The 12,697-nt window shown below is 42.8% G+C and overlaps 2 protein-coding genes across 2 annotated transcripts; one reads left to right on the top strand and one right to left on the bottom strand.

Annotated features, from left to right (window-relative positions):
* Nucleotides 1–2,127: 2,127 nt before the first annotated feature.
* Nucleotides 2,128–4,800, top strand: LOC113035682 (TLC domain containing 3A). The gene is made up of 5 exons (XM_026191293.2): nucleotides 2,128–2,412; nucleotides 2,826–2,909; nucleotides 3,007–3,226; nucleotides 3,298–3,393; nucleotides 3,898–4,800. The coding sequence occupies exons 1-5, from the start codon at nucleotides 2,291–2,293 to the stop codon at nucleotides 4,171–4,173; spliced, it is 798 nt and encodes a 265-aa protein (XP_026047078.2). The 5' UTR covers nucleotides 2,128–2,290; the 3' UTR covers nucleotides 4,174–4,800.
* On the bottom strand, nucleotides 4,407–12,212 carry gemin4 (gem (nuclear organelle) associated protein 4). The gene is made up of 6 exons (XM_026191286.2): nucleotides 12,023–12,212; nucleotides 9,439–11,427; nucleotides 7,818–7,974; nucleotides 7,446–7,710; nucleotides 5,430–6,119; nucleotides 4,407–5,225 (listed from the first exon to the last, which is right to left on the bottom strand). Exons 1-6 carry the CDS (start codon nucleotides 12,030–12,032, stop codon nucleotides 4,992–4,994), a joined length of 3,345 nt encoding a protein of 1,114 aa, XP_026047071.2. The 5' UTR covers nucleotides 12,033–12,212; the 3' UTR covers nucleotides 4,407–4,991.
* Between the last annotated feature and the right edge of the window lie 485 nt (nucleotides 12,213–12,697).

Raw genomic sequence — 12,697 nt, 5'->3', positions numbered from 1 at the left:
AAAAAGCAGAGCTGAAGCCAAGCAGACAGCTGCATCGACACTGTCAGGAAGCCTGTCAATGAAATTCCAAACTGTGAGCCTTTGCAAAGTTTAATGTGGTCTAATAATAGGAAGAATGTAGCACACAGAGTTCAGAGAGAAGTTGAGACAGGCGACTAGGGCAGTAGAGTGTGTAGTGAAGGAGGACATGCAGAGGGTTGGTGTGACAGAGGAGGATGCCAGGATATAGTGAGATGGAATCAGACGATCTGCTGTGTCAACCCTTAAAATGACGCTGAAAGAAGAAGATGGTCTCATAAAGTTCACATGTATGATAAAGTACAACTAGCACTGAAGTACAAATCCAACAGTCAAATTAAACACTCAAGTGTATTTATTTAAACAGGCAACTGTGAGGCGTTCCTGTGAAAGTGCTGCAATATTCTAAAGAAATACATTTGATTTCAAAAATGGCATTGTATTATAGGTCACAGTCACAGTCTGGTTCTGCAGTTGAGTATCCTCCAACTGATGAGAGTTTAGTCTAGTTTATCTATACAGTGCCAAATCACAATAACAGTCACTTCAAGGCGCTTTATAATACATACAGAGAAAAACCCAACAATCATAAGGGGTATGAGCAAACACTTTGGCGAAAGTGGAAAGGAAAAACTCCCTTTCAACAGAAAGAAACCTCTGGGAGAACCAGGCTCAGGGAGGGGCGGCCATCTGCCGTGAACGGTTGGGGTGAGAGGAGGAACACAGAATAGAAGACATGCTATGGATGAGAGCCAGAGATTACTAAAAAGTTTTAAAACTTTGTACAACTATTAAAACATAGTGAGTGAGATAGATGACTGAAGAAGAAATACTCAATGCATCATGGGAATCCCCCAGCAGCCTATGCCTATTGCAGCATAACTAAGGGAGGATTCAGAGTCACCTGATCCAGCCCAAACTATATGCTTTAGCAAAAAGGAAAGTTTTAAGCCTAATCTTAAAAGTAGAGATAGTGTCTGTCTCCTGAATCCAAACTGGAAGCTGGTTCCACAGAAGAGGGGCCTGAAAACTGAAGGCTCTGCGGCCACGCGGTCAAACATAATCAACACAACTGGAAATAATGCTTGATGTAGGAGATTAGCAAGTTGCCAGTTTGCACTATTTCTAAGCTTTAGGTCAAAGACTGCTGCCCTGAGGTCACAAAGAAACTCCAAACCATTGTTGCAGCAGTTCTCTGGGCACTTATTGGGCACTTAATTTGAAGTATGTAGCTTTCATTAGCTACATGCTTTCATTTTAATTGGCAAGAGGAAATCAAGAAGATCATTAACTGAATCTTCTGTCAAATCTGTTAAATTAATACTCAGAATTTTGCTGACTTTTCATTAAAATATGGTTTTAAATAAGCTTTTCTTCCCTTGGAAGTTATATTTCTGTCAGCATCTTTGCTGGTACAGGATTCTTCTGTACTGTAGGTTCCAGTCCAGGGTCCTTTCAGTACCATGTCTCTCTCTGTTATAATGCCTCTGGAGAAAGGCTGGAGCCGCCTTGCATTCCTGCTCTGTGAGAACCAAGCACACTTTCCTGCTTGCTGCCTGTAAATATATGACACGCTGGTTCTACTATATGTTGGTATCGCAGACTGCATACTGGAAACTGTTTAAGCCCCTGTGTTTTATTTCATTTGTAATTTTTCAATGAGTAATTTAATCTAAATGGACATGAATCCATAATATTGTTAAACGAAGACTTATCTTAGACTGGACTGACATGTCCTGTTATTGGTAAGTCACTGTCATTAAGACCTTTTCTTATAATTTTATTAAAACATAGAATTTCCTAAAACTTTCTCTTTAAAAAATAAATACATAATATAATCCTGTAGTACTGAATCACCATTACCTTCCCACGTGCATTTCTTTTTCAATGAAAAATGTGAAAAGGACATTATAAAAATAATAATACAAGTACAGATGGGTAGTATTTTTTAATAATTTTAAATATCATTAGCTTTTAAATATTATACATATTTCAATCACCAAAGAAGAGAAGAAACGTATTGAAACAGATTCGAATAAAGTAGACTGAGAAATTCAAAGGTAGTTTAAAGTCAAGGATTTCTATTGGTTTAAAGCTCTTCTCCTACAGCCAATCATAGCCCTCTAAATAAAGGTTGACGGAAGTTCAACAAACCATCAGAGAAGCTAGTTGCCGTTAGCTTACTGAAATACGATGGTGTCCCTACGGCAGGTGTTGGTATGTAGACTGTGTTAAAACGGTTACGGGGACCAGGAGGAGGCCGGCTAACATAATGCTTTCTGCTCTGGTCTGTGGCGCTCTGGTGTTCCCTGGACTTTTCTGCAGCTCCAGAAAAGTCCTTAAATCCACTTTCACACAGTGGAGCGACGCTGACGTGGTTTGTGTCAGTGAGAGGTCAGCATCCACACGGGTCACCTCATCAGACTACGTTAACACAAACGCCAGTTTAATGTTGTGTTGTTTATCTGTCTCGTTACACACACTGCGGAGATTTGCTTCCTTTGTCACATTACTAACAGGAAAGAGCAGCTAAATTCGGCACATATATAACAAACCATAGAGGCGTTTTTGACGTAAGGAATCCTCTGATTCCCGTTAAATATAAGCTTGACTTAGATTTTAGAATTTGACATAATTTGGTTATGTGTTTGTAGGATATGTGCCGAAGGCACCACATTACACGCCTGTGAGGGTTTGAATATTCATTGCGTGTGCAGTGGGGACTATTAAAAAGCCAGACAACAAATAAACGTGCATGTATTCCAGTGCAGTTCTGTCTACCCAAACCGTTGCTTTGCTTACTTTAGGCTGGTTTCTGCCATACATGCTTCTCTGGCTACTGCAGCTGGAGTCACAGTCATGACATCCTGCAGGGACGTCATGGCTGACAGGTTAGTGTTTCATAGTTTGTTGCACATGAAGACATGAGTTATCATTAGATTGTCAGTTTGTTAGTTCAGTGAAAGTGTTTCCTGTCTCTCTTCACAGTCACTGGCTGGTGAACGCGTTTGTATTGTTTGGAGTGCCCTACATGGTCTTTGACATCTATGCCATGTATCTGAGCCACTACCATACTCAGAAGCTCAAAGGTCATTCCAGCTCATACAGCGGCCACTCTCTTCAGACAGTGAAGGCTTTTCTCATCAAGGACTCCATGTTGGTTCTTCATCATATGGCCTTGCTTCTCATTTTCATGCCCATCACTCTGGTGAGAACACTGAGGAGCCTCTTCCGCTTTGTGTGTTCAAGCTGACTTGCCACTAAATGTTTGATTTGCAGTTCTTCAGAAGAGGACTGGGGGACTTCTTCATCGGCTGCCTGTTCATCACAGAGTTCAGCACTCCTTTTGTCTCCATTGGAAAGATTCTCATCCAGGTAATGCATGGGATTTACCTTTAGAGGAAGGCTGACATCAAGAAATCCCACTAGTGGCAAGAAAAGGTCTGCTTAAAGTACAGCACAGAGGCTTCGATCTTGGCAGCACAGGAACAGGACCTAAGCTCCCGATCCATAGATCGAGGAGTCTCCCACAGCTGACAGGACCAGAGTGGCAGACTGTACAAAGACACCAGAGACTAGCCAAAACATATGGGTGTGAAAATCTGTCACACTAACAATTTCAGATCATCAAGCAAATTTACTGTTAGAGAAAGATAATTGATTTAAATACAAAATGCAGTTTTTAATGATGAACCTACCTGGTCCTGTGTTTTTATTGTGGGACCGTGTGCAGGGTTTATAATGGTCATGTACAAAAGATTGTGTTGTAGTACGACAAATGGCATAAATTCTTATCATGTTTGCATAAAAGTGTTTTGTGTTATGCACATGGATGTATTAGGGAAGTCCCCTCACCATCTTTCTGTGTTTCATATCCAGCTGGGTCTCCACAACACCAGACTCCACAGGATCAACGGCATCATTGTCTTGCTCAGCTTCTTCACATGTCGGATCCTGCTCTTCCCCTTCATGTATTGGATGTATGGCCGGCAATTTGGGATTCCTCTGCACAGAGTGGTCTTTCACCTGCCACTGCAATGCAACGTGGGTAACCTAGTGCTCCTGGCTCCACAGATCTACTGGTTTATACTTCTGTTGAGGAAAGCCAACAGACTGTACCTGAGGCAGAGGAAGGGGCCGGCCCGCAAAGACTGAAGACTCCATGATTTTCAAAAAAAAAAAAACAACACAAAACCCTCAGATTATTGCTACAGTTAATGAAAAAATAAGTTTATTATTTTCATAATAAACTTAAGTCAGATTTAAAAGGAGAGAGTTGTTTAACTGTGACTCTATCACATAGTCTGTCAGCAGTGCTGTTTTCCTTTTGTCTGTTCAGCTTTTATATGTTAGAGCCTCAACAATGTTACCCAACTACACAGAATCTGTTTGTATAAATTAAAGTCACTTTAATGAATATAGGATGAAATAATAACACACTGATGATGACTGAGTGCCCCTGGTGTACAGTACACACATTTAGCTTACGTTTTCATGCTGTCTACAATGTTAATGCAAATAAGAATAACTGCTCAACGTGTTGCAAAATATGATTTTAAGTTTGGTTTTTAATTCACAGAGAGTTCAAGCTTGTTACTTCTTAACTTGAGTTCAGTGTGACAGATTTCCTCCTTATTTCCATCTCCATGCTTTCATTCTTGCACCCTACATGAGTAGTTTTGTGTCCTGCCCTCACATACAGCAGGTCCGTGTCTCATTATATTAAAAATATCTTTTCTATGACATCACATAGAGCCAAGAATAAAAAAATAAAGAAAACTATTTAGAGTCGTCTCCAGCCTGAGCTTCTGGCTCACAGGGATAACTTGTACATACACTGACATCATTAGCGGATTATTAGAGAGGTGCTCATATTAAACATGACCTTAACATTACACTGTTGTTAATCAGCAGGCATATTCAGGATTGAGTTTTTGCAAACTCAAAGTGCTCAGTGGGAAACAGCAGATAGATCAGTGTGTGCATAATGCTGCTGAGGACACGAGCTGAGCAATTTTCTGCTGCAGCACAGCCTTCATCTCCAGGTTCTCCAAGTTGTCTGAGATGGTAGAGAAGAAGTGGCGGGTGTTGTCGCACTCCAGTGGGGTGCAGCTGTTTGGGAAGGCGGCCATAATGGCCTCGTACTGACTGAGGATCTCCAGACTAGAGAGGAACAGAGGCTCACATTGGCCTCCTGGCATCATCACCTGAAGGGAAGACACATTTCACCAGTGAGCCTGTAGTCCTGACTCAGGAAAAGAACACACCGAGAGAACTTTGTAGCAGTCAAATACAATGGCATATAACACATGCTGATCCAAGTGCATTACTAAATTTGAGCAAACATGCTGCTTGGTTATAAGAGGAAAAAATTAGCCAATCAGAGACAGAATGGTGTAAAGAAGTCGTACCTGGACGTGCTGAACATGGCAGAAGAGCTGGCTCAGAACAAAAAGAACTTCCTGGCTTGGAGCAGTCTCCTTCTGTGAATCCTTTGATATCAGAGGAGTGTCTCTGGCTTCTTTGGACTTTGGACATATGAGAGTTGGATTTGAGTCTGTGGTTGCTGGCGTTTTAGGAGGAGTTGAAGCAGAAGCAGTAAAAGCACCAGATGAAGGAAGAGGCAGTTTGGCTCGTAGTGAATTCATCATGTCCCTCACAGCGTGGGCGTATAACCTGCCTACGTGTGCCCAGCCATTCGCCGACAGCCAGTCAGAGCAGCTGGAGCCGCAGAGTAGCTGCAGGACTCGAAGCAGGAGGACTGACAGGCGGAGTTCACATGAAAACTTCCTCAGGTCCAGTAGGGGCAGAAAGTCCACGTACTCCAGAGAGAAAGGCACGTGAAGGCGGCTGGATGTGATCAGCTCACGGAGGCCTCTCAGCAGCCTGCTCCACTGGGAGACGGAGCACCAGGGCAGCATCTGAGTCAGAGCCACTAGCAGGCCTTTGCTGAACATGCTGACGTGGTCAGGTTTGTGCTGGTCCAGAGTGAGACAGGACAGCATGGTGCTCTGCAGAGAGTCAGATATGGAGCAACACTCCATCCAGGCTAAAAGACCTGTGCCCAAACCGTACGAGGGAAGGTCCACACCCAACCATTCCTACAGGACAGACATAGTGTTCAATGCAAACTGAGAGCAAAAACAATCAGCTCTAGAGAAACCACACAAATAACAGTATCACATATTTTTTTTCTCAAAAAGTGAGCCTGTGAGCCAGATTTCAATGTTAAAATGCCCAAATTTACAGCATTAAAAATTTGGTTTACAGCCTGCTACAAAAATGGCTTAAAGGTCTACAGGCTGAGCAGCATCTGCTGATTGAAAGCCTAAAACTTGTACATTACGGTGGCCCGCAGAGGTCAAAGAACACCAGCAAATAGAAAAATCATTAAAAAAATGGAAGTGTTTTTGTGGACATAATAACAGATGGCTGTTTAACAGCTAATAGCAAACATGTACAGTATCTACAGTTTTATATGAATCTTGTGTTATCCTGCATCGTCTTCTCTGACGAGTCCTCTTCTTTTAAGCATGTCTCAGTGTGATCGTGTGCATGTTTTGGTTCTGGTCACTTCTCTAGCCGGTCCATCACATTATTGTGTCCTGATTAACACTTCAGTTGTGGTTTGTGTGCTTTTACGCGTTTTTCTATTTTCTGTTTTTTTAAAAAAAGTTTCAGTTAATTTGACCTTTCAGGGCTTTCGAGTTTTGATTTATCTGATCACAGAACAGTTTGGATCTATCGATCCATTTATGAGCTTTGCCTCAGAGAAGACGGCAGTGTTTCTGGATCATATTCACAAACAGTGATTTCTGGAAGCGTTCCTGATTTCTATGATGGAATCATGGCTGTTTTTTTTTTAATCCATTGCTTTCTGAGGGCCTGTCCTCTGCCACAGAGATTTCTCCAGATGCTTTGAACTTTTTTGAAGTTATGTACCAGAGATGATGAGATACTCAAAATCTTTGCGATTACATTTCTTTGCAGACTGGTATATCTCTGCCCATCTTTTACTTCTGAGAAACACTGCCTCTCAAAGATGCTCTTTGTACTCTGTATTGTTACTGACTTGCTTCCAGTTAACCCAATTAGTTATCAGCCACTTGTTTTAGTAACACTGACTTTTCCAGTCTTTTAAGGCCTTGTCTTAAAGTTCTGCCTCCAAATTGAAAAGGAGATTTTTTTTCTTCTTCTTCTTTTTTTTTTTTTTTAAAAAAAGGTACATTTTCTCAGTTTAAACATTTGACACGTTGAGTGTTGTACTTTGAATAAAATGAGGGTTTAAGATGTTTGCAAATAAATTCATTCTGTTTTATTTATGTTTTACCCAGACCTGGGTTTGCATTTTCACAGATTGGATGTTGATACTTGACACTGTTCTTCAAAGAAATTCAGGAGTAGGCGGGTTCCGCAGTAGGACATACCTGTTCAGGTAGATCACACACAGCAAGTAGAGAGGAGGGCACTTCATTTTTAAAGTGCTCCCCCCACACAGGGTTCAGCAGGAACTGAACCGTCCAGTCCAGCTCTTCCATCTTGTTGTGGAGCCAGAACAGCGCTCGGGACCAGCTGCTGGGGGCCGCTGCCACCTCCGCACCCACCACCTGCCCCAGAGTGGTCAGCACTGACAACAGCAGCTCCTTCATATCCATGGACCAGATGTGGTGGTCTGGTGGTTGCTCCCAACATCTAGGAGGGATCAGGTGGGTTTAAGTTGAAATCAAATGATGTTAAACGCTATAAAGGTTTAACAGCTCAGAAATAAAAAAGTGGAAAGCTTTACTTATGATACAAACCTGAGAGTCTGGTTGTGTAGCTGGGCCAGCATGTAGAGGAGGGGGAAAGGAGAGCAGTCGAACACCCAGTGAGGAGTGGTGGCTGCTTCCTGCACGTCCACAGACAAAGCAGTCTGAAGAAGCTGGATACTCAGCTCTGCATCCACAGAACAGTGAGCTGGCAGAACCACAGAATAACTATCAGTGACAAATAATTTACTTTACATCCCAATGCATTTATGTGACAGCCTTGGGTTATAGGTAGATTAGCCAAATGTAACTTAAAATGAATCTACAGCTGTGGTCAGAGGTTTCCATCCACTCATGTCAGGTTGATTTGGGTGACTTTTCATGATTTCCTTAACCTGTTTCTTTTCTAGGCTGGAATGCTTGTATAGCATCCATCTGTAATGACTTTAAAAAAAGAAAAAAATAGGGTGCATGTCTGAATGCAAGTTTGAATTTATTTTAGATTTTCTTTGATGCACACAGGGCCAAGATTTAACATACAGGCTCTCATATATACATGCACCTTACTAATATTTGATTAAATGTGCCTTTAACCACACTTTAACCAGATGCTTTTAGTAGTCATCTGCCTTAACTCTGGCTGCTATTTAAACACTCTTATTGGCAGAATTGGTATTTAATTTAAACACATTTCATTTAAATTGGTTGGTCATAGTGCACAACTTTTAAACAGGGTTCAGTTCAGAACTTTAGGAAGGTCATTCCAGATACTTAATGGAGCCAGCTTTCAGCAGCTAGACTCTGTGATCACCAGTTCAAACAACTGTATGTAAGAACAAGTACACTGTAATTGAACCGCTGTTCCAATTTCTGGAAAAGACAAACAGTCAATCTCAGATAAGATGAAAGTGGTTCAGGGACAACCCAGGGACCATCAAGCCTGCCTTTAACTGGAAACTTCTGGAACAGCAGCATCACTGTCCACAGTGAAGAGTTGTTGTTTTTTTTTTTACATCGCCATGGACCAAGAAGGTGCCGATATAGAAGCCCCTGTTCCAAAATCGACATCTTCACACTTAACTGACACTTGCAGCTGCAGAGGCTTTCAAACCTAAGAATGCTGTACCTGCTGTCAAGCATGGTCGTGGTAGCATCATGCTCTGTGGCTCAAATCAACAGTCAGATGGTTGAAACGTGGATAAAGAAGGCTGACGTTACCGTAACCTTCTGGAATTCCCTTCCTAAAGCCCAGACCTCAACTCTAGTGGTCTATGCCTGGAAACCAATAATTTTGAATAACCTATCAATTCTGCCAAGAATTATGCCAGATGCTTATTGGTAACTACTAAAAGTGTCTGATGAAGATGCAACATGCTACGGTACACTTAACCTTTTCATTTAACATTTAGAATTTTGACCCTGTCAGGATCAGTGAAAATAAATTAAAACCTGTGAATCCAATTCTTGTTTGGGTTTTTTCAAAGTCATCACACATGTATGCTGTACAATCATTCCACCCTGGAAATGTTAAAAGCCCAGACGTGATGGAAGCACCACGTTTACCATGACATTCATATCCATGACGAGTGGATCTAAACTTTTGATCACAACTGTAAAATGCTAATAAAATAGCTAATGTAGGTTGTGGTAAACATAAACATGTGATATTCACCTGTAGCTGAGAGGTTAGGCAGGACAAAGGTTTTCACGACTTCCTGAGGTGACAGAACGCTTTCCCTCTTTCCTTCTCCCTCAGCTGAAGTGACGGGCTCCATGAGCAGACCCAGAAACTTGAGGAACTGTTCTTTTTCAGTTGCTAACAGTGACTTGGTCTGGATCATGTCCTGTAAACACTTGCAAAGTAAACTGCACACCACATTTTTCCTCCCTCCATCTCTTCTTCCCCTCTGCTCTCTGAGTCCTGGCAGCTGTTCCAGGATCTTAGCCATTAGAGAGAAAGCTCCTTTGTTGAAAACAGCCGAATGACAGCAGGACCTCAAAGTGGCTTTGGGGTTCTGAAAGGCCACTCTTGCAACTAGAGAGGCTGCCGTAGTCAGATTGCCCTGTGAAGCTCCCACTGAAGCTCCGCCCGCCCCCTGAATGATGCAGTTGAAGGCCATGTTGAGCTCCTGTTCAAACCCATCAGCTAGAGCAGCAGGTACAGAGCACTCGAAGAACCCCCTGCTAGATAATCTCAGCATGGCAGCCAACGCTTTGTTCTGGTCTTCTAATGTGAGTGTGGAGAAAATACCTGAAGTGATTTTCAGCAGTTTGTGACACTGCCTCACATTAGCGCTCTCACTATGGAGTCTGCTCATTAGGGTGGAGGCGAGGCTCATGAGGGTGCTGTGCTGCCGGAATGCCCCCTGGTTTTTTTCCAGGCAGTCGAGCCAGCGATCCGCACGTTCTGCCCATAATGGCTCGCTGGCAAACAACGCTGCAAAGTCCTCACAGTCTTCCAGGTGATGGGTGATGATGACAGCAGCAACCTCTGCGCTCACTTCAGGGCTGCTCTCTGCGGCAGGGAGGGACAGTGACTTCAGCACACCTCTGAGTGTATCATTCTCTCCTTCAAAGTCGTCACTACCAGCTCCGGGTGCTTCCTCTAGAGAAGCCAGGACCCTCTGGATGCTTTGTTCTAGCTGGAAAGCAGAGTAACTAGGGCTGGAGTGGTCACACTGACTGAGAACACCGCTTTGCCAAAACTGTGCAAGCTCTGTGATAATCCTCAGGGCTTCACTCAGCTTCATCTGCCGCAGATTAAACTGAGAAGGTGTGTGAGAAGCACGCAAGTCTTTCAGAGCTTCCTGAATCATTTCAGGACTCAGCTTCTCCATGTTCTCCTCCCTGGCTCGGAGGATTTTACACAAACAGTCCAACTTCTCTTTAGCTGGAAGCGCCACGTTTTGGTCTATCAGGAAGGTTGTGTAAAGAGCATCGAGGGAAATGGATAAGGCCTGAAAGCAGAGGTCAGGTGAGGATATGTGACCTTTCATGTCTTTGAGTGCGTAAAGAAGAATGTGCAGAATATCTGCTGAATTTGGCGTGTCTAACTTTAACCTCTTTGCAGCCTGAGGGGACAGACTGGAGGACTCAGAGGAGAGGCGAGCAAGCTGGCTGGCAAACATCTTCTCTATGCTCTCTTCTTCTCCAACCTCCTCTTCCACTCTGCCTTTCCACAGCTCCCACCAAACCTCCAGAAGGAGTCGGACATCGTCTTCCCCTATGGGATCGCTCCTCACATGTTCCACCAGCCTTTCCAGCTCAGCACAGATTTGAGCGTGAGGAAGATGCAGGAGGAAACTGGCAAAAACACCCGCAGCTGCTGCTGACTTCACCAGCTCCAGCAGGACGACACGGCTGACCTCAGGGAGGCTGTTTTGGAGAGAGAAGAAAGGGTTCTCCCTCCAAGCAAACTCAACGTTCTCCTCAGCCTCTCTGCACAGCAGCTTCAGCCACACAACACAAACCATCCTCTTTTTCCAGCTCTCAGCTGCTGGGTTGGGACAGTCACTGACTTCATCCTGTCTGCAGATTTCTTTGAGTGCTTCCAGGATCACATGTCCCACCCGGCTCCAGTCTGCTTTCTGAATGGTGGACAGAGATGAGGGGGAACACAGCTTATCAGCCAGGAGGAAAGCTCCCTGAAGCACTGTCGAGTCTGAAAGAACAAGAGAAAAGGCATCAAAACTCAAATTTGCCAGAGGAAATGGATTTTTTTCAAAATTTTTAACTGTCCTCTCGGCTCCTTAAAGTAGCCTAAAATGGCAAAGCTGCGCAAAAAACAACACAGTTGATCTTAAGACCAAAAAATGCCACTTTGAAAATGGCTTTTGACTGGAGATAAGCTGAAGTTCAACTCTGGTTCATCTTAAGTTGACAGTGGAAGGAACATGGTCTGAAGCCTGAGCTCAGAGAGGTTACTTATATCTCATTATTTTAAATCGTGATCTTGTATATGAACATCCACACTCTGTAGAATAAGGTATTGGTGTCTATTTTTCAGTTCCACACAGAATGAATACAAGCTATATAAATATATATAGAAAAAAATGTCGCTGCTCTGTCATTCTCACACACATACAGCAGAGCGGTTAGAGAACAGCATTACCTCTTAAACTGCTAAAGCTGATACTGTTTAATTTTGTGGGGGTTGATTATGGCGAAAAATCTCTGCACATGCAACATTAACTGTAGCAAAACAGAAATTGTGACTCGTGTTTTCTGTATGGGAACGTGAGGAGTGTAACGGTTACCTTTGTTCATTATTAGTGCCAAAGCTGCAGAGTGGACCTGGATGCTGAGAAGCTAGTTTGCTAATTTTAGTTCCAACTATAAGCTGTACCACAGCTCTAATACTTTACATCAGAGTATAATGAAGTAGAGAGCAAACACGATACTACCTCCCAGCAAAGGTTTCTATCAGAGTGACACAAACTTCGTATAAAGCGCTTCCGCTGTTAGCGTCAGCGTGTGCAACCAGAGAGTATTCATGATCAAGAACTCCCACTCTGTGGATTTCCGGTTTCATAGAGGGCGCTCTAAGCATATGGCAGAATGAATAGAGCTCTATTCAGCCCCAGAATGTCATTTTTGTTGGGTAAACAATTTTGGTTATTGTTTTTTGTTTTGTTTTTAAATATTTTCCTTAATAGTTAATAGATGTAGCTTCATTTTCACATTTTTATGGTTTCCAACATTTCGGTGTAATACAAACAGCACCAAGAGCCGCATAATGCATCGACTACTTTACTTTCAGGCATGAAACACACAGCCGCGGAAAACGTCTGACAGTAACTTCCTGACAGTGATCACCTTCGACCACCACTTTTTTTTTTCCTATTTCGTTTGGTTTCTTATTCAACCTTTTCAAGATGTTGTTGCACTAATGTTGTCTCCCAACGAGAGATTGTAATATGTGCATAAATTTA

This window comes from Astatotilapia calliptera, chromosome 14, assembly GCF_964374335.1.
Source record: "Astatotilapia calliptera chromosome 14, fAstCal68.1, whole genome shotgun sequence".
NCBI classification, from domain to species: domain Eukaryota; kingdom Metazoa; phylum Chordata; class Actinopteri; order Cichliformes; family Cichlidae; genus Astatotilapia; species Astatotilapia calliptera.
The sequence above is the reverse complement of the archived record's forward strand: the minus strand, read 5'-3'. Positions and strand labels throughout refer to the sequence as shown.